At 38.3% G+C, this 20,581-nt stretch overlaps 3 protein-coding genes across 3 annotated transcripts; 2 read left to right on the top strand and 1 right to left on the bottom strand.

The window, feature by feature from the left end:
* Positions 1 to 161: 161 nt before the first annotated feature.
* LOC306911104 (succinyl-CoA:3-ketoacid coenzyme A transferase 1, mitochondrial-like) lies at positions 162 to 5,239 on the bottom strand. The gene is made up of 17 exons (XM_079486178.1): positions 5,039 to 5,239; positions 3,873 to 3,984; positions 3,573 to 3,663; positions 3,213 to 3,348; positions 2,979 to 3,128; positions 2,568 to 2,674; positions 2,303 to 2,363; positions 2,099 to 2,206; positions 1,869 to 1,983; positions 1,670 to 1,764; positions 1,541 to 1,589; positions 1,374 to 1,446; positions 1,194 to 1,269; positions 1,020 to 1,109; positions 862 to 942; positions 688 to 789; positions 162 to 430 (listed from the first exon to the last, which is right to left on the bottom strand). Exons 1-17 carry the CDS (start codon positions 5,135 to 5,137, stop codon positions 395 to 397), a joined length of 1,581 nt encoding a protein of 526 aa, XP_079342304.1. The 5' UTR covers positions 5,138 to 5,239; the 3' UTR covers positions 162 to 394.
* Positions 5,240 to 6,438: 1,199 nt separating this feature from the next.
* ghrb (growth hormone receptor b) lies at positions 6,439 to 17,677 on the top strand. The gene is made up of 9 exons (XM_079486994.1): positions 6,439 to 6,901; positions 8,804 to 8,889; positions 12,617 to 12,767; positions 14,498 to 14,676; positions 14,871 to 15,055; positions 15,302 to 15,443; positions 15,531 to 15,621; positions 15,960 to 16,029; positions 16,139 to 17,677. The coding sequence occupies exons 2-9, from the start codon at positions 8,814 to 8,816 to the stop codon at positions 16,988 to 16,990; spliced, it is 1,746 nt and encodes a 581-aa protein (XP_079343120.1). The 5' UTR covers positions 6,439 to 6,901; positions 8,804 to 8,813; the 3' UTR covers positions 16,991 to 17,677.
* Positions 17,678 to 17,757: 80 nt separating this feature from the next.
* Positions 17,758 to 20,148, top strand: ccdc152 (coiled-coil domain containing 152). Its single transcript, XM_079486995.1, has 8 exons — positions 17,758 to 18,035; positions 18,157 to 18,262; positions 18,459 to 18,527; positions 18,612 to 18,676; positions 18,758 to 18,860; positions 19,342 to 19,469; positions 19,590 to 19,685; positions 19,795 to 20,148. The coding sequence occupies exons 1-8, from the start codon at positions 17,973 to 17,975 to the stop codon at positions 19,918 to 19,920; spliced, it is 756 nt and encodes a 251-aa protein (XP_079343121.1). The 5' UTR covers positions 17,758 to 17,972; the 3' UTR covers positions 19,921 to 20,148.
* The last annotated feature ends 433 nt before the right edge of the window (positions 20,149 to 20,581 follow it).

Here is a 20,581-nt window from a genome sequence, read left to right as displayed (position 1 = left end):
ACCAGAGTAACACTAGGGTCAAAATTTGAAACCTATGGGCTGGGATTGATTCAAATCCATTTTTATGTATCATGAAGTCATTTTAGTTTATCTGCAAACCATCTCAAAACACTAAGCTGACAAAGTAAAGCATTTGAAAAGAAACATGAATTCTGCTTGAGGATTTTCCAGCTTTTTTATTTCTTAAGACTCACATATAACAAATTAATTTCAATCCTGGTCGTGTCTTAAACCTTACTATAACGTTTTTGAGTCTTACAATATTTGCTAGCATTGAACTTGTTGTTTCATGAAATTAATCTGTTTAACGCTGGAAAGAAAATGCGTTCATAGGCCACATTCCAAATAATAGTTTGCATGAAAATCAAAGCAGTCCAGTCCTCAGCATACCGCCTCATATCTGCTGCATTGGTCGTAATTGTTCAGACACCTGGCAAACATCAACATCAGTTATAAGACATTCAGTTAATGCTTATTTTCACGAAATATCCTAAAATTACAGTTTGGGAGTTGCATGATGATTGAATTCCTTTAACAGTTATTTCTTTACCACTGCAACTTTATTTTGTAATTATATGAATTTTATAAAAATTTATTTTCAGATGCAAAAATATGGAAATTAACAATATCATAGTTGCTTTGTGTGATTCTCCACTTCAATCAATGACTCATTGTGGTCAGACTTACCCGAAACTTTGTACCGGTACATGTTCTGATGTCATCCGGGGTCAGCCCTTCCCAAATCTCAATGAGGGTTAAACCCCTACTTTTATCCACATCAAACACAGCCTATAATAAATGATGTTACCAATTAGTTTTTTTTTGGAAAAGATGCATAACATTTGAAAAAGGTTTCCTAACCTTTTCAGTGATAATACGATCAACACACTGTTTTCCAGTTAGGGGAAGGGTGCACTTCTCTAGAATTTTATGCTTTCCACCCTAGTAATTTAAAAGTGCACGTAAATCAAAAATTCCAAAGCAAAACATCTGTGAGCTGCAACTGAAGTGTTTTATACCTTAGCAGAATGTTCCATGGTGACCACTACTTTTGTGGCAGAACTGGAAACCAAGTCCATGGCCCCACCCATACCCTTGACCATTTTACCCTGCGAGAAACAGAAGGTACGACTAAACTCAAGCACCATAAAAATATTGTTGAATACATAACATGTAGGCTAGAGTACACATACTGGAATCATCCAGTTGGCCAAATCTCCATATTTGGAAACCTGCATTGCTCCCAACATTGTCAAGTCAATGTGACCTCTGAATAGAAAGGTACAAAAGGTGAAGAGGTAAAGCATTAAAACATTAGAAAAGATTATAATATATTACAAATCTTGAATAGTGGCAAAAGCAGTAAAGCTAACCCTCTAATCATGGCAAAAGACTCAACGCTGGAAAAGTAAGCAGCTCCCAGACCAACAGTAACTGTCTCCTTACCTGATCATAAAATGATGAGTCATTGTTTTTTTAATTTTATTATTATTTTAAACCATTGTTTATTTCTGAAATTTGTGAGAAGTTGTCACAGCACCAGCATTGATTAAATCAGGATCCACTTCACTCTCTGTTGGATAAGGACCCTGAAAAAAACAAAAGTCAATAGGATGAGAAGTAAATTGGCTAGGGTCACACGATCAGGTTTTTAATATCTAAAGCTCACCAATCCCAGAATTCCATTTTCGCTCTGCAAGTGGACTGTGATTTCAGGGGTTATGTAATTGCTGGCCAGCATAGGGATTCCAATACCAAGATTTGCTTAAGGTGGAGTCAAGGTATGTAGATAGAGAACTGCAAAGATTACGTATTATATACCCATCCATTAGTTGACAGTTATCTATGTTGAAGGCACAGAAGGATACCATACATCCCATCCTCAAATTCCAGTGCTGCTCTCCGGATGATCCTCTCACGGGTTATATCTGAGTCCTTTTTTAATTTAGGTTTCTCCATCTGTCTAGGCTGAAGCTTTCTTTTCTGTAAATCAATAAATCGTGGGCCAAACATTCATTCTTTGAGTTTGTTAACTGTAAGTTTAGATTTAAATTTTCGTTTTAAATGTAGGCTGCTCCTAAAGGGTTATAGTGGTCACCTCAATTCGTTTCTCATAGCTGGCACCTTTTACTACTCTATCTACATAGATGCTGGGGACATGGATGTCCTCTGAAGCAAAACTCCCAATGTCAACGATCTCCTCAACCTGTGGACACAAATCATACTTGATCATCTCCTTTTTAGCATCAGAAACATATAATCATATCTGAGCCCACAAAAGTAAAAAAGAAAGGTTACAAACCTCCACTATTGTAACTTTGGCTGCTTTACACATTGGCTGGTTGAAATTCTGAGCCGTTTTCCTATTAAAAAATGATCTCTTGTAACAAAGCTTTATCAGTTTGCATAAGTTTTGTGACGTATATATTCCATGCATTAATATAAAGGTGAAGACTGACACCTAGTGGTAGTTGTTGGGCATATAAATAATATGGAGTAATAAGGAAGGTAAATGGTACTTTAGAATCTCATTCTCCCGCAAATCATTTTATTGTGTGAATCCCTACCTGAAAACAAGATTGCCTGCTTTGTCACATTTCCAGGCCTTTATCAGAGCAAAGTCACCAGTGATGGCCTTTTCCATGACATAATGCCTGCCGTTGAATTCTTGAACCTGTACCATACAAAATAATGTGTATGTTATATTTCTATAATGCAATTCAATAAATAAAAATTGACCTGAAAACTGACCCTCTACTATAAGCTTCACCTTCAAATAATTGCTTACCTACATCAGCAACAGTTGGCATTTGTTGTATAATTGAAGCTTTTTCTCTTCTTATGTTTGACAGTATATGCATGGAATGTTTTAATTTGCTTCTCTGTCTAATAATATGTTGTTGTGCAGCAGATGTTAAAAGCCTTTGCAAAAAGTCAGTTAAAAGGATAAGGACCGTATAGCAATATCATCACCGCACCTGTCTGCTCTCACTTGCAATGGCAATGCTACCATCTTTGTTGTATTTTATGGGTGAGCCTCCCTCCTGGATGAGGGTTCCATAGCCGGTAGGAGTGAAGAAAGCTGGAATGCCGGCACCACCGGCCCGTATCCTCTCTGCCAGTGTGCCCTATAGATCAGACAGCATTACCAAAAAAAACTGGGACTGAAATATACTTGGCTTAAAGATAAGGCTATGAGGTAGAAGTTTCACCTGAGGGGTTAGTTCAACTTCCAGTTCGCCTGAGAGATATTGCCTTTCAAACTCTGCGTTCTCCCCAACGTACGACGATATCATACGTTTAATCTGCTTGGTTTTCAGAAGCAGGCCCAGGCCAAAGTTATCAACCCTGAAATCATTATAGGAGTTCTTTCAATATATATTTAATGCAGTTTTGATTTCCTGAGAGCATGTTTTTCCCCTCTTTCCTGTCTTTTGACCAGGCCTAATTTATACATAACAGCAACCCTTTGTAAACAGCCCAGTGATTTTGGTCTCATAAGGGAATTCTTTAGAAAACATTTTGTCCCTTCACTGAGGATTGTCGACTCATTAAATGGCAATCTCTCTCACCCAGCATTGTTGCTCACAGCTGTGATTTCCTTCACCCCTGTTTTCAAGAGGCCACTGATTAAATTTTCTGGAATCCCACACAATCCAAAGCCTGAGATAGAAAAAGGTGTAAAAAGGCATGCAAAACAATATCGCTTGGGGACACATTATATTCTATCTAGAGGAAAGACTGCAGTGGAGGAAACTGTAGGAACAACTTATCAGATAAGACTGTGTCCGAGACACACAGCAATACATTAATAGACATCACATTCATCTTGATGTGACCTAAGAATTGAGAATCAAAGTTCCTACTTATACCTCCGACAAGAAGTGTGGCGCCGTCCGGAATGTCTCTGACGGTCTCGGTGGGGTCTGTATAAAAACGTGCATGCCACGATTGAGAGGTTGAGAAATGGGATCTGTTGCAGGGCTGTTGAGTAACATGACAGCGAGAGCATGAAACTTATTTTAGCATGAACGAAAAATGCATTTGGCAAACATTTTTATTTTAAATATCTAACAATGTATTTATGCATTTTATTAGTATGTGTACGTGTTCTCCGGAACCCAAAACACTGGCACTGCCCTACTAGTTCCTGTCCTTGTATAACTACATTGGTAGAGCATTGGGTTAACAGCACAAAGGTCAGAAGTGTGATATCCAGGATCAAACAAACTGATAAACTAACTTATGCAATTTGAATGCACACTAAGTTGCTTTGGATAAAACTAATTGCCAAATACATGAATGTACATGTATAGGATCACCTAGAGGACATTAAGAATGATATGACTAAAATTCAAGGGCACATCTTTTTTGCAGAATCTCTGTGAGATGCTTATGGTTCTGTAAGTGTTGTTTCCTGCTCCAGAGGAAACTATGGAGAGGCAACACAAGACAAACAAGAGCTCGCTCTGAACAGAGGTTAAAAGTAAAATTGTATAATGTCGTTTAGAATTGTTTAACAGTGTTTAAATCATTTATATTAATAAAATGCTTTAAATAAAGGGTTTGTGCAAAATGCCATGCTTCATGCGTCAGAAAAAAATGTGTGCACAAGTGGGCTTCTGTGCAAACATCATTGCTATTTAAACAATAAATCTATACAGAGGAATTAGTTAAAATGTTTTAACTGCCACTCTCTACATAGCTATATAAAATATTTAAACACATATAATCCTCCTTATTTAACAATAACAATATGCATGATTGTGCATTACTGTATATGCATCAATGATTGAATTGTAACTTAATCCTAGAACTGATTAAAAAATAAACCTGTATATAGACACTTATAGCTCTTATGAAAAGAAAATTATTAAGAGATGATCACATTTTGATATCAGTCCCTTAAAACATCAAAATGAATAACAAAAAAACATGCAGCAAAGAGAAAACAAATGAATGTGGTTGTACTGAAAAAGTTTTCAGGACTCAAAGTCCTGTTCTGTTCTCAACTATTCAACGTACTCAGGTTACTTACCTCACCACGACGAATATAAATACATCCCTGGTGTCCTAATGATATTAGTCTGCCTCTGAGAAAAGTATCTGACCTAGAAAGTAATCTCTGAAATGACATTTTCAGAACAGTTTAAACGTATTACGGGAAAGCAGTCACTGTTTAGCACAGCACCTGGATCGATGCTTAGGTTCAGAAGTGGGTAAAGGGCAGTTCTGAGAGGATTTAAGGACAGTTGTTATACGAATATATTTAGATACACAAAATGCTACATTACAAGCAGGGTTAAAAATAAGTTTTGAGAAGTTTGACTGTTCCAGTGTTCCACAAAAACACATAGGAATTAAGGGTCCACATTCTGCCATGGGACACCACAGATAGGACATTAAGAATGTTCAGTTAGCACAATTGAAACACAATCGTTCATGTAATGACACAGGAGTTTACTCTTTGTTTCCAAAAATGGACCATCCCTTGTCATCAATAATTAGGGGTCAAGTCCATGTGGTGGAGACCCCTATTGTATCCGTTAGTTTTCTTCCTATAATTATTCCGCCATGAGAGTCTACGGAAACCCATAAACCTGTACGCAGGAAATTTATGAAATTTTGCACAGATCGAGGATAGTCCCACAATTATCCAGAGCAAAATGAGATGTCTCTAGCTCTATCTCTTTTGCTTAACTTCCATACGGTTTATCCAGACCTCTTTAGATCCGGGGTGTCATCGAGTAGAACTATATCCAGTTTTCCCATGTCGGCAATCGACCATATAATAATGTAGCAAAATGCTGTAATTTACAAACGCATTAGGGTAACGTTGCATTACTTTGATCGAGACGAAACCATAGGAAACACAGAGCTTTTAGTGGTAAATGTCACAGTGCAAACGTCCAAATGTCCATGATAAGGTATGTTTATAGGTTCTAAACAAAATTAGATATATTCACCAAAGTGTATATGTTGATTTATGGACACAGACTGAGAACACACAAATAAGGTGGTGGGGCTGCACCACGTGGCCTTATAATATAATAAGAAAATATGCAGGTTTGATGGCGTGTAAATGATGACAGAATTTTTATTTTGAATGTGAACTACTCCTTTGAGGTCCTCACACTTCCCCACATATTTTTTTCACTACATATGCCTCTGTGTTCCCAGTCCTCATGTTAGGTCTGGTTAGTTTGCATTGAAGACCCCTTAAACACGTGTCCTACTTCAGTCACGTGTAACCAGCTCTGCATTGTTTGTTATAGCTACATAAGCGCCTATTGTATCCATGAGATCCAAGTAGCCCCTGCAATTATGCAGCCATGCTTCTGAACATGTTTGCAGCTTTTTAACGGTCTGCCGTTATCGATGAGTAGGTATAATCGATTAGTTAAATTTACATTTTAGCCACTGCTTTCTTGTAATAGTGCGCATTTATAGAAAAACGTGAACGTGTCGAATGTGACCGCGCAGGTCAGTTAAGGGAAAGCTGACGTGGCGCCTAGGGCGGAGTCCTATTTTCCGAACGCGTAATTTACATACATTAAGTCGATTAATGGTTCGTTGCTGTATAGGTCTAGCGCCCTGGGCAGGGCACTTCGAGGAAAAGTAACGCCCTTCTTTGAATGTGCCCTAGAAAAACTAGTACGGATGCTGTTGTAGTTCTGGAACAGAACGCATGCAGATGTCCTGCCATGCAACCAGCACAGCGCAGGACACGTCTTGGCAGCAGTATACGAGAGAGAAGCCTACGTTACGATAGACTATGGGAAATTACGCGGGATCGAAATCAAAGTTTGAGAATACTGTCAAGCGAGAACCTCAAAGCTCCCGCAGGAATACTCTCATCTAAGTTCAGGATACACTAAAGCTCGCTAGAACGAATCTCAAGGTGAGTCTTTATGGAACAAAATAGGCGATTCTATATTGGAATTCGTTGTTTTTGAGGTGATTTGACAGCATTTGCATAATAGATATAGTAAAACCAAACTGTATTGATTTTATATGAACACTTGTTTGTCAAACCTCCAGTGTGTATGATGACTATAACGGGTTGGGATTTACAAAAATGTAATTTTAATGAAGCCTTCATGCTAAAAACTAATATTGTGTATGAGTGGGTGACAAATATGTTGATTGTAAATATGAAAACGTAAAGAAAAACTCAGAGCCACAATTTGTTTGTTGCAAAGTGATGCAAGATAACAGTTATTATTGTTACACATCTTTTAAACAAACACGTATACTGATCTTCCACTACTCCATGAACACTTGAACTGTTACGGTACACATTCGAGGTTTTGAATATCAAAGACTCCTTTTAGGAAACTCCATATCAAACTCACAGCCCGGCACTTGTCAAGGCTTTTGTTATGTATTTTGACTACTGAAACAGCCTTTACCCATTTTATCAAAGACTAAACCCTTCACCCAGTGAGAGTGTTATCTGTACTGGCCCACTGGGTGTGAAGGCCATTTAAATCTGGCAGAGTAGTGCTGTGATCTGCATGTTGGCAGTGGGAATTCTTAGATGATGTTTCTCAGAAGATGTTTTCCAGAAGCAGGCTGGCATGGAGCCATGATGCAGATGAGGGTCTATTTCACAACCGCTGGCTAAAGCCTTGGCTTAAATTGTTGTTGTGTCCCACAGAGCCGTGGTTTCGTAATGCTACCATTTAGTTTTGATTTGATTCTAGTGTCAACAACAAACTGAAATTCTTAGTTTCATCAAGGAACTGTATTTTTTGGGACCAATTTCATTTAATTTAACCTATTTAATTCTGGGCCTTCCCGATTTTAAATGCACACCATATCCACATAAAGTGGTGTAAATACAAAATGTTGGTGTCATATTCCAAGAAACCCCTCCAAATGTCATAAAACACTGCTGAAAGTGATAAACTTTATTGTAAGTGTGTCACTCCTATGAAAAAGACACAAAAATAAATACTTTTTTCCGAAAGTCTGTTTTTGAAGGTGTATTACTCTGAACCTGAGAGGCACAGGAACCTGCAGACAACTGTTCTTGATTCCAACAGGACTCAACAAATCATTATATATTTTTCTCTATCATGTGGTATTCAATTATTGTTCTAAAGCAACTCAAGTGTCCGCCTGAATTTGGCATACCCAATTTTAAACAGACCCATAACCACATACAGGGGTATACAATTTTTTTTTGTAATTTCACAGTAAACTTCTCAAAATTGCATGTAACATAGCTGAAAGTGCATGTAACAAGCGGAACTTGGTGTTGAGTTTGTGGCTAAGTGTAATGGTGGGATGCAGTTATTAGCTTACATATTAGATGGATGTGTCATTTGTTTACAAATATAAATTTCATACAACATAATTCATTCGACTTGTATTCGATCTGTGGTAAAATATCAACAAATCAAACTAAAGCTCTAGAATAAGAGCTTTCATTTCATATATAACTTGAACATGTTGGACATATTTGAGCGTAAATAAAAATGTTCATGGTCCTAAACAAACATGATTTCAAAGAGGCTATGACATGGGGATATGATGAATTTCAGCCTAAATAAGTTATTTTTTGTACAATAAATGCCAAAATGGTGCACTTTTCCCTAGAAACAAGAGAATAAATGCTTTTAAATGATTCCACATATGATAGTTAGAGTTACTGAAATATATGTAAACATTAAGGGAATACCTTTATGACATAATTTTGGACCCACTTGCGGAGGGGCTTTTATGCCTGTTACCCGCTTTTTGTTTCTGTTACTTGTAATGTTATGTGTTAAAATACTTTTTATTTTGGGTTTTACAGGAACTGTACCATGGAGCCCATCCTTTTCATCTGCATCTTGTTTTTCACTGCTGTGGCTACACAAACTGTGCCTCCTACTACGCAAGGTTTGCAGTTTGATATACACTGTACATACCTGACAGAAAGCTTACCTTACAACAGTGTTTATACAAATGACAAGAAATCAGGATGTTCTCTTTAAAGCAGAAGCCCACCCATTCCCATTGCTGCACCCTCTTTAAATAAAGCCCACAAAGATCCTTGCTTTTATTCAAATCTTTTAGTTAAGGGACACTCAACAGTCTGTCCATACACAGCTTCCATACTTTCAATTACATTACATAACAAGTATGTCAATGTTTTATTTAACATAAAGCCTCCTCGTTATTGAGTTTAAGCATCAGTATCAACTGTGCACTAAGCTGGCTTTAACATAAGAACTAAAATACATCCATTTGATTTCGTTTTAGCAATAGGGCTTCAAATGTAGGCTACAAGACATTACAAAAATCTATTTAAACCAAAAGCATGCAGATAAAAGAGATTCGTGTCAGGAAAATGTGAGTATAGAACTGAAAAGATGACCATTTGGCTCAAAAAGGGAATTAACGTTGTACTACATTTATTGCATACATTTAATTTGGCTTTTGCCCTGTCATTTTTGTCAACATCGTCCAAAAGAGAAATAATACGGGATGAAATTATACATGGGCGGATGACGTATGGACCAGGAAGTATAAAAGGGCATCCGAAACCGTCAATTTCAGCTTCAAAGTTACAGCTTCAGTTGTATCACATTGTTTGTCCCCAGGGTCACTAAAATCTGTCACAGCAATCAGGGCATCATAATAATGCCCTCATGTTGTGTTTGTTTACTTGTCAATAACAAGTGCTGAAATCCATGGAATTCCATGGAGTTTTCTGCTGAGATCTGCGGACGCTTATTTCACGCTGCCTTGTTGGAAAAAGGGAGCAGAGCACTCCCGCTAAGAGGCATGGGAGTCGGGCACTCTTATGAGGAAAGACATCTAGTCGCTAGAGCACCTCTTTGGGTCGGGAAGTGAGGTTTTACCCACTTGGTCTTGGTCCGGGAACCAAACAGATCCACTTCTACCCAGCCAATCTCATCCGAATCTGCTCCACCACCTCTGGGGGAGTCTCCATTCCCCGGGCCTCAGCCCCTGCCTCGACAGGATGTCTGCTCCTTGATTCAGATGACAGGGGATATAAACTGCCCTCAAGGAGAGCAGCTTTCCCTGAGACCACAGGAGAATCTGTTGTGCCAACTTGTACAATGGTCCCGACTATAGACCACCAAGCTGTGTTGTCTGTTCTGAGTTTGACAAGCACATGTTGGTCTGAGCTGTGGGAGAAAATGTTTCAATGCCAGAAACACTGCCATCATCTTAATAAGAAATCTGCTATCAACTGCATTCAAATATACAGTATAGACAGGCAGCATTTTAAGACTATTTGAACACATTTACACACAAATATATTTGTGGACAAATGTAAACACATTTGAAACTATTCCACAGAATTCTGCAGAACTTCCACAAATATTTGTGCAGAAATTACATGAAAAGTCTGCAGATTCCGTGTGTACTTGCTTATGAGGAAAAACAGCTTGACAAAAACCTGGAAGACGTACACACCACAGGATAACTAAAAGTATGTATTTAAAAATGTAACTTCATGTTATGTGTTATGTGTTTAACTCGTCTTAGGGACCCTGTCAACTGTCCAGTATCAATGTGCCGAGACCAATTACTCTGCAAGCCTTTTGTCCTTCACCCTTCAGGAGCCAGGACCAGGAAAGGCTATATTTGTCATGTCCAGTACGAACACTGGACTCTTATGAACACAGAACTGGGGCTTGGAGGAAAGCAGCGCTGCTCTTTGCATGTTTTGGATCGCCGAAGAAAGGTCTTTCGGCAACAAAGGAATCCATCAGCAGATAGATAGTTGAGGCTATCTCTGGCAGGCCACCGCCCTTGGGTGTCAGAGATCATTCTACAAGGGAAATGGCGGCCTCCAGGGTCTTAAGGTCGGAGACGTCTTTGAGAGATGTGTGTGACGTGGCAGGCTGGTCCTCTCCACTCACATTTGCTTGGACATGAATCTCACTCCTGGAGCCCAGTTGCTTGGTTCTCAGATGTGACCCTAGGCATTTAGGTGCATGGCGGTTTGGGCATTCCGTTCCCCAAAGCGTTGCCTTCCACACGTCATCCGCACATGACTTATCGTTTCACTATTGGAGGATGTAGACACACTCTTGGGTTTGGTCACGCTGAGGCATTCCCCAAAGCGTTGCCTTGGCGACCCAGTGTCTCGTTCTCTTCTCAGGTAACCAGGGTTACATACGTAACCGGAGACGTTTTCTGTGGAACAGAAGAAGCGGGAGTGCGGCATGTTAATATGTGAAATAGATATTAAATTAAATTTTCCTTCTAAGGAGTTCAAATCGGGTCGTCGCCTTCAAGTTCCAGCTCACAAACAAATTTGCATGGATGCTTTTTTGTTTGTTTTAAAACGTAATGGGATTCCTTACCTTAGTTGAAACTATTATCTTATGTATTCATGCAAATGCAATGCAAAGCTAAACAAGACAGACACTGACCAAAAATAACAAAAAAAACATATATATATAAATAAGCTATATTATATGCGGTGCTGATCAGCAGTAAATATCAAGCCTGTTTCCTTATGTAGTATCAACATTATAAACAATAAAACCAGATATTCTTGTCAGATCTGGGTTTTGTTAACGGGAGTAAGAAGAGCAGCGTGTTTTCTCCGCTGTCAGATTGTCAACCGGCTGAGGAACGATCACCAGAGTAAAATTGGCCCTATTTGCTTTATTTTTCTTCTCAAGAACATGTAATACAAAATACACAAGATAACCATAAATCGCAGACTGTTAGTATACATTGCATTTTGTTCGTTTAGTTTTGTCTGTTTTCTTTTTGTATTATACCGTTCTGCGCAGGTTTAAATGCAGTTTTTATTAAATGCAGTCCTTATTTTTTGAAGGATCAAGGGAATTCAAAATAAAACGTCCTACAAATTAGTGTATTTAACCATCCGATCAGAAAGTGTAGATCAATAGTCGTCTATATGACAACAATGGAAAATACATTGAGAGAAATAACTTTTATATGTATTTCAGTTTTAATGCTGACAACAAACAGCTTAAAGACTGCATGATGTAACCACACACTCAAAGTAAAATGCCTTTACATGTGAAAAATGCCTGCACTCATTTCCAGGAAAACACAGCTGACAGCCTCACAGTTATGGCCCAACTGGGATTTAAATTACATCCTGTTAGTCTTAAACTGGTTTGGACTAAATGGCATTCACAGAGTGTTACTCTAGCTGTAAAACATTTGCTAATTTCACTTTAAAATTGCATTATTGGAAGTAAAATTACTAAATATATACATATATTACTAAAAAGGTTCTATTCATAGTCTTGAGAGACGTGATCCGCTGCATTTTAGTCTAATAAAAAGCTTGACATTTTTCTTATGGTCCATCAGTCTTCTTGGAAAATGCTTTAAAGCGATATAATTCAAAGATATTTGGAAGATTGTCAGATCTCACCCCCATTGACTCAAATAGTATTTCTTTTTCCTATTATGGGAATAAATGGGGGGCGAAATCTGAAACTTTCCAAATTTCTTCCTGTGTTCAGCTAAAAATAAATGTATACAAGTTTGGAACAATCTGAGGGTGAGTAAATGATGACAGAATTTTCATTTTAGGGTGAGGTATCCCTTTAAGGCACATGTCATTTTGGCGAAGATGTAAGGCTTTGATTTATTTTTTTAGGTCTGGCTTCCACTTTGCCTCATCTGACTGGCTGCTTCTCCCGAGAGCTGACGACTTTCCGTTGTCAATGGGAGGCCCGATCTTTCCAGAACCTCACAGAACCAGGGGATCTAAGACTTTTCTACATCAGAGCTTCCAAAACATCAGAGGGGTAAAGCAGAAATATTCAAATTATAATCTGGTGAAGGTGCTCCACCTGTATTATTTAAAGGTCCAGTGTATGAAATTTTGTGGCATCTATTGGTGAGGTTATGAATTGCAACTAGCGGTGGGCGATCTGACGATCTTAAATCGTGATCGATCTTGAAGGCATAGAATGATCCACTTTTCAACGGAATAGCTAGGATTATGATCTTGTCTGTCGTCTAAAACAAGAGGTGTGTTCAACATCATTCAGCTCTGCACAGACCCATTGGCATCTGACATTGAAGTACTGCGAGAGCAGAGATGTCTGTATGCTCCGAATCACTCTTGGCGTACTGTGAGGTCTGTGAAGCGCAGCGTGAAGAACAGTTTAACGATTTTCTGCTAGATGGCTCTGCTAATTTCCCAAATATATCACGTGTCTGCCTCGGATGTTTCCTTGTGTGACGAATTTGAAAACAAATCAGTAAGTTAGCGGCATGGCAGATGAGGTGTTCAAAAAGGGACTCTGGCAACAACTAATACTCCATTTTTCAGTAGGGCTGTGCAGTGTGACATAAATTGGTCCTTGCGCAGAAAAGATTACCAGTGTAGCACTCATACGTAGATGGTCTACGCGTAGATACTGTTTTGGAAGTGCATTAGACAGAATGGCTTGTTTGTGTGAAGTATGTTTGTCCTTGTGCCTGTTTGTGCGTCTATGAGTGAATGTGTTGCACAGATTAACGTACATGTATGACGCGCATTGATTTGTATCAGTCTCACTTTATGAGGACATAAACACATGAACATCATGTCCAGAGTTGCCCTGAGAGTTTATTTCAGGTGCATTTAACTGTTTGAGGAAAACTATCATCACTGAACTACACAGACTGAAGCTCAAGCGCCTATAGTGGGAGCGTCTTCACGACGACCAGTTAAAATGAAACACTGGCTAACCCTAACGCTCGAATGAAAAAATACTGTAGTGTTGCAAATTATTTTGATATAGCAAATTGTGGTATTCTTGTTTTAAATTGTAGTATACTTTAATATGCACTATAGTAAGGTTTATAATATACACTATATTATCTAGGAATTTTACTGCTACTATAGGCCTAGTAAATACCATAGTACACTACAGTATTTTTATGTGGACAAATATATGGACAACACGGAACAACAAAAAAATGGGTAAACAATACAAATTTATATATAACATTAATGTCCTTTGTCGTTAAGCAGTCTATTAACATTTACATTTATGTGATGACATACAATTCTGTTTTTTAAAGATGATAACAGAGATTTTATACTTGTGCTACCTGTACAACTGTTTGGCCTGTGCTACAAACTTTTTAACCTCTGTAGTACCAGTGCTATGTTCTTAAAAATTAAAAGATTCTTTGTTATGAAGATCGTGATGTTTTATTTGATCGCCCATTGCTAATTGCAACCAAGGGCTGACTGAGATCATAATATATAACAGACTACAGTTAAAATAGTCAAGGTATCTTAATAAGGTAAATCATTTTAATATCTTGTGTGCTGATGTAATATAGGAGAGAGTTCATTTTTAAAGTTAGAAAACCTGCTAATTTGTGAAAAGATACACCCTTTAGGAAACATTATGGCCAAATTAAAACACATTGAAATCATTGCTATATTTACAATCTTATAATCTATTATTGCAGTTAGTGGTCAAACACGAAAAGAGTTTTGTGACTAATGACTAACCATTTGTTCTCCTATCTACAGCGATTCTAAGAAACCTGAGACAAAATGGAATGAATGTCCAAGTTACAGTTACTCAAGGAGTAATGAATGCTACTTTAACTCCAGTAATACCATTATATGGTTCTCGTACGGGATTCAGTTGCGTTCTCGCTCCCTTGATGTGGTTTACGATGAGATGTTTTTCAGCGTAGAGGACATTGGTAAGCCATACCATAAACACAAACTCTGACCTTTTTGTTGTTTCCTCCTTGGCATGCTTTCAATAACACATTACGTAATGATAGACTCTTAACCCTAAACATTCCCACCAGCCTTATCAGCATTTTTATTTGTGCTGCAGAATATTTGTCCGACCATGTCATGACCATTGACTTGATGTTCCTTATTTTCATAGTGTTTCCAGACCCACCTGTGGGACTAAACTGGACTCTGCTGAGCATGAGCACCTCGGGGGCCATCTGTGATATAGTTGTGAGCTGGGATACGCCCTCTTCGGCCGAAGAGAGCGTGAAGACTGGCTGGATGTCTCTGGTTTATGAGACTCATTATAGAGAAAAGTATTCAGACCAGTGGATCTCAGTAAGTCTCACGCAACCTTCTGCAATCAATGCATTCGCACTGGATTCATTCCAAATGAGAAACAAATGTGTGTCTGAGAAAAAGTAGTTTCTGAGAAAACGTATGAGTCATTCAACCAGTTCATCATGGTGATGGCTCTAATAAGATATGATGACTTCCAAGTATTGTCTAAGTGCAATGTCTAATAAGACCTTCAAGATTGTTATGCTCCTTTGTTGTCAATTAGCCTTGTTTGTTTCTTTTTAGCTGGATAATGGTAAAGTCATGCAGGCGTACATCTACGGTCTGCGCAGCAATGTGGAATATGAAGTCAGAGTAAGGTCACAAATGAGAGGCTACAACTATGGGGACTTCAGTGAATCCATCTTTATACTCATTTCTTACAAAGGTGTGATTTTTAGATGTCTGTAGAGTTTTTAGAGGCAATTCTTCACGTTTAGAATCAGTGATGCTTTGAATGTCCTGTTTCATTTAGAATCGAGGATTCCGATTACAGCTGTGCTAATCTTTGCTGTCATTGGTATCGGGGTTATCTTGATGCTGTTGATAGTCTCACAACAACAAAAGTAAGAGCCTACTCCGTCTATACAGTTCAACTCCAGTGTGATTTAGCATTTCCTTGCAATTTTGCATTACTATATCATTAATATGAGATTGGACATTGTTTTAAAAAAACTTTTGTTATGGAATTCAACGAAAAATCTCATGATTACGCTTTTAAATTAAAAGCAAACGTTGTTGAATTGCTACTATGAAATCGGCAATGAAACTAGCTGTTCTCATGTTGGTCATTTCATTACTGCTCTGTCGTTTTTCCTGGGATTGCGTGATGAAAAACATACACACGTGTTTTATTTGGATGTGATTTTACTTAGACTTGATTGGTCTGTGATTTCTATTCTAGGTTAATGGTGATTCTATTGCCACCTGTACCTGGACCAAAAATCAGAGGGATTGACCCTGTGCTTTTACAGGTTTAAATTTGTTTTATAAAAGTTTCATTTTATAAACATAAGTAATAAGCAAACATACACGTAACCTAAATGTTTTATTGCTGTCTATACATTTTTTGTTTACCAACAGAAAGGCCAGCTGAATGAATTTACATCAATCTTAAGCACCCACCCCGGCCTGCGTCCAGAACTGTATAGCAATGATCCATGGGTAGAGTTTATAGAGGTGGACATCGATGAACCACATGAGAGTCAGGAGGAGCTCCTCATTGCCAACTCTCCGGTCTCTGACTCACCTCAAATGTCTAGTGGATTCAGGGACGATGATTCCGGTCGGGCAAGCTGCTGTGATCCAGACCTGTCAGATCATGATCAAACCGATCTTTCTCACACCTCCGCCAGTGGACATGACGGTTTCCACCCGCTGTCTCATGCTCATTCTAGGTCACCGCAACCTGTCTGTCCACAAGACAGTGGCTGGCCAAACAGTCTGTACTCTCAGGTGATTGACATTACTCAGCGTGGTGAAGTTGTGCTGTCTCCAGAAGAGCAAGAAATCGTCAACAGCTGCTGTCATAATGAAGCTGTGGAGGATAATGAGAACAATAAGAGAAAAGAACGTCAGTGGTTAGCTTTGACCCCTGACGAAACGGGCTACACCTCTGAGATAACCGCCAATGTGATCAGCGCCCAACACAGTAAACCCAACTCGCCCACAACAGACCAGTTACCTTTCACAGAAGAGCGCCAAGAACCACATAATGCATTTAGGGAACCTCAAGACCTAACAGACTCTTCGCCTCTGTCCACGGCGTTTCTCATCCTCGCAAAGCCTCCCAGTCCAGAGTACACAATGGTGGAAGGGGTTGACTGGATAAACAGCCTTCTTCTGAAACCAAATACACAAACATCCCTACAGAAGACTTTTCCCGCACCTGAAGGATATTTGACTGCTGAGTTTCTGGATGACATTACTGGTTAACTAACTGGAGAAGCATCTCGGGATGTCACTACAGGAATATGTTTGCTGTTTGCGAGATCTCTGACACGGTTGGCCAACACGAAGACAAAGCCAGATGAACTTAGTTTACTAGAACAAATCTTATGTCAAATCTTGTCTTATCTTTATTCTCATGATTTGCAGGGATCACATATCACATAGCTGTCCTCAGAGGTTATTTTGAGCAGATATTGAGAAGCGTGTGGGCTGGTAGATGCCAACCTTTTCTGCTCTGTGAAGTTGTAAACAAAGCTGTTTGGTTTTGTCACCTGTTGCGTTATTGGAAATTATAACATGATTTCAGTAAACTAACCACAAAGTTTTTTTGATAAAATAAAACTTGAATTTTATTTCAATATCAGTGTTAAAAAAATCCTGTTCACATATGGGATTTAATTCTGGAGATCCCTTATGTGAATCTCATAGTCTTTCGAAGAATGAAATGCTTTTGTGCCACAACGATGTACATCTACTTTGTAATTCGCTTTGGATAAAAGTGTCTGCTAAATGACTAAATGTACATACTGTCAGTTTTGTTTGCAAGGGCAAACCGGTCCTTTAAGCGCTTGGTCTTGCTGTTCAGAATTGTTTAACAGCTTACAGTGTACAGTACATAATGTAATATACAAGGCTTATCAGAATAAAAAGATCCATACCACTGACTTCTCTAAACAAACTGTATGTTTGACGGCATGCAGTGTTGCGTAGACCAGGGTGCCTATGAAGTCAAAGTACCGCGAGAGTGCTCTGACAGCAGGGCTTTAGAAACGCTCTCGCGATACTTTGTTTTAAAATCTTTTGCCTGCATGCTGAAGCTGGTCTGTTTAATTTCTATGACAAAAACAAATATAGGTTAAATTTACCAGGGAAACACGTTGGTTAGTTCGTTATTTACTATTTAATAGTACAGAGACGGTATTAAACGTTGCTTATTTTGTCAGCTGTTGCGTAAGTAGACGTCATCATGAAAAGGACGACTGCCATCGACTTGGATAATATTATTGAAGAATTCATGCAACTAGAGCATGTGAGGCCATTAAATAATAATGTACAAGAATACGATTGCATAAAAACACGCCTTGAGCCTAATGTTGTTATGAAAGCTTTGTGTGTACTTTTGATCTGAGGTAAATGTGTGTGTGTTTAAGAAAATCACTGAGATGAAAGGGGGAAACACTACTCTCGAAATACAACTGGATGAGACTAGAAGACTTTTAAAACTCGCACAGAACAAGGAGAAACAGTTATTTGAAGGCAAGTACATTTGAACGAACGATTCGTTAAATATGTGAATATGTTGACCTCTAGTGGTATATTGTAGAAATGTAGACAACAGGCTAATCTATTTCATTTCTTTACATTTTGTGGCTTGTATCTCTTCAAATCATTTGTTTTATATTACAGTGCATTTATCGTGTGTTTCATTGTCGTACTTTCGTTTTATATTCAGAGAAAAGTGTACTTTTGGAAACTGTCAAAGATCTCCAAAAAACTGTGCAACAACAGTGTGACCTCAGAGGTACATAAATTATCGTAATGTTGTTATTTCTTTGTAATCCGCTATATAATCACGCGTGTATTAGTATAATGACAACATTTCTAGTTGAAAACGAGAGGCTTAAAGATGCAGCTCTTCAGATGAAGAAAGAAAACGAGGCCCAGCTAGAGGTAAGATGCATGCTTGTGTTTCAATTCAATGTACTGCTACATTAACGTGCTTGTGCTCGATTCCGCCCCTCGTGGTTGAAGGAAGTCAAGGCTGAGCTTCAGAGGCTTACAGCTGAGACGAGAGCTTTAAAACATCAACACCAGAGGGAGTTAGACGACTTTGCTAAAGAAACGCAACGAAAACGTGAGCAGAGCCCAAGGCTTGTTCTGTCAACCTTACTCACCCTCAGCTTGTTTCAAACCTCTATACACGTTTGTTCCAATCAACACAGGTAAAGATATGTGGAACTGGATGCAATTTTCATATCTGGGACATCATCTACTGCCATAGTTGGAAAAAATATGATATATTTTTGGTTCTGTTGACTGCAACATATTTTTTAAGAATTTAGGAATATAAACAGTTCTGGGGCACCTTTTACCACCATTTCATTTTTCTCATGGTAGTCAATGATATCTAGGAACTGAAAATTACAAAAATTATTCCAACTTTCTTTCTGTGTGTTCATCAGAACAAAGTAATTTATACATGTATTAGTAAATGATGACAGAATTTTCTTTTCTGCGTGAACCATCCCTTTATATTATAAATGGAATTGAGGCAGCCAGTATTGTTTGAAAATGGTATACATTTAACAGAATTTAAAAAAATGTCGTTTTAAAAGTGGAGGTGAAAGATACTGAAATAAAAGTGTCTCTGGAGAAAAATGAATGTGCTTTGGAAGAGATGAGAAAGCAGATGAGGGAGAAGGAGAAAGAAAAACAAAGTCAAATCATTAAACTTCAAATGGAGGTAAAATCAGTTGTATTATGTTTCTGTATTTCGATGTGTTTTTTTCCCCTGGAACACATGATACTGATCATTCTATGGGTTTTATGGCTTTAAAATGTATCCAAATTGTTTCCTTTGTAGTTTGGTGCTAAGCTTGCAAGAGCCCAGAACATGTCGGTAAAGAGTCAGCCACATAGACAAGCATCCAGCCCTCTCCCACAGAATATCTTTAAAAGAGTAAGTCCTACATTCGTCTTTATCAAAATACTGTTATTGGCAGAGTCGTATTTTTATTAAAGTGTTTGTTTCATATTCCTTGTTTGTCTGAATGCTATTGTGTTTTCAGAAGCTCCAGTTCATTCAGGAGGAGAAAAACAAAGAGATTGAGGCCCTGCATCAGAGGGTGCGAGAACTGGAACAGCAGAGCATACATGGGTTGATTGACTCTCGTCTGAAGAAGAGAAAACTATAATGGGATTTATTTGAGTGGCCAGTTGTGACATGTTGTGGGCCAGTATCATCCATCTGTTTACATTTGTTGTTGTAAGCTTTAAACGTTTCTACTTCCAAATATTTTCGGAATATTCTTACATTTAAAGTTTTAACATTGTTAATTCCGCTGTTATTCACTGTATTCTTGCTTTTTGTGTTTTGGCTGCCGTTCTATGGCTAAACATTGAAAATAAACCATATAATTGTGAAGACTGTACTGGAGAGGTCATTCAGAAGGAGAGGATTCGGCGGGTGACATAGAATAGAGATTACAGCTTAGGTGCTCGTACTTGGGGTCCTCGCATTGCTGCCGTGTTCCAGATAAAGCTTTTAATCTCATTCATAAAAACACCTGGTTATTCTGTGCCTACTTCAGGTATATGCCCACACTGACAAATGCACAGTGTCTCACGCATGACATCAAATACGAGGAAAATGCTGGCTTAGTCATATAATTAAACTCATGGAATAAGTGGCTGCTTATGTACTGGATTTAGAGCACTCTTATTGTGTTTAACCCTTTGCTGTGAAGACATCTGCAAAAAATATAGTTAAATTGCTTTCATTGCATCTATTATTAAATGCAAGTTCATTAATTAATTAAACGTTTTTGATTCTGTGTGAAAAAGACTAAATGCACA

The sequence above is a fragment of the Barbatula barbatula genome (assembly GCF_947034865.1).
Source record: "Barbatula barbatula genome assembly, chromosome: 22".
In the NCBI taxonomy this organism is placed as follows: domain Eukaryota; kingdom Metazoa; phylum Chordata; class Actinopteri; order Cypriniformes; family Nemacheilidae; genus Barbatula; species Barbatula barbatula.
Note: the sequence above shows the minus strand (reverse complement) of the source record. Positions and strands in the feature narration are given on the sequence as shown.

Coding starts and splice junctions, on each gene's coding strand:
- LOC306911104 (XM_079486178.1), bottom strand. CDS start 5,137: ATGTCATTTCAGAGATTACTTTCTAGGTCAGATACTTTTCTCAGAGGC. Junction 3,985..5,038: donor TTTATATTCGTCGTGGTGAG/GTAAGTAACCTG, acceptor GTTACTCAACAG/CCCTGCAACAGATCCCATTT. Junction 1,447..1,540: donor TCCTGATTTAATCAATGCTG/GTGCTGTGACAA, acceptor TTTTATGATCAG/GTAAGGAGACAGTTACTGTT.
- ccdc152 (XM_079486995.1), top strand. CDS start 17,973: ATGAAAAGGACGACTGCCATCGACTTGGATAATATTATTGAAGAATTC. Junction 18,677..18,757: donor AAAACGAGGCCCAGCTAGAG/GTAAGATGCATG, acceptor TCGTGGTTGAAG/GAAGTCAAGGCTGAGCTTCA. Junction 19,686..19,794: donor CACAGAATATCTTTAAAAGA/GTAAGTCCTACA, acceptor TTGTGTTTTCAG/AAGCTCCAGTTCATTCAGGA.
- ghrb (XM_079486994.1), top strand. CDS start 8,814: ATGGAGCCCATCCTTTTCATCTGCATCTTGTTTTTCACTGCTGTGGCT. Junction 15,622..15,959: donor ATAGTCTCACAACAACAAAA/GTAAGAGCCTAC, acceptor TTTCTATTCTAG/GTTAATGGTGATTCTATTGC. Junction 16,030..16,138: donor TTGACCCTGTGCTTTTACAG/GTTTAAATTTGT, acceptor GTTTACCAACAG/AAAGGCCAGCTGAATGAATT.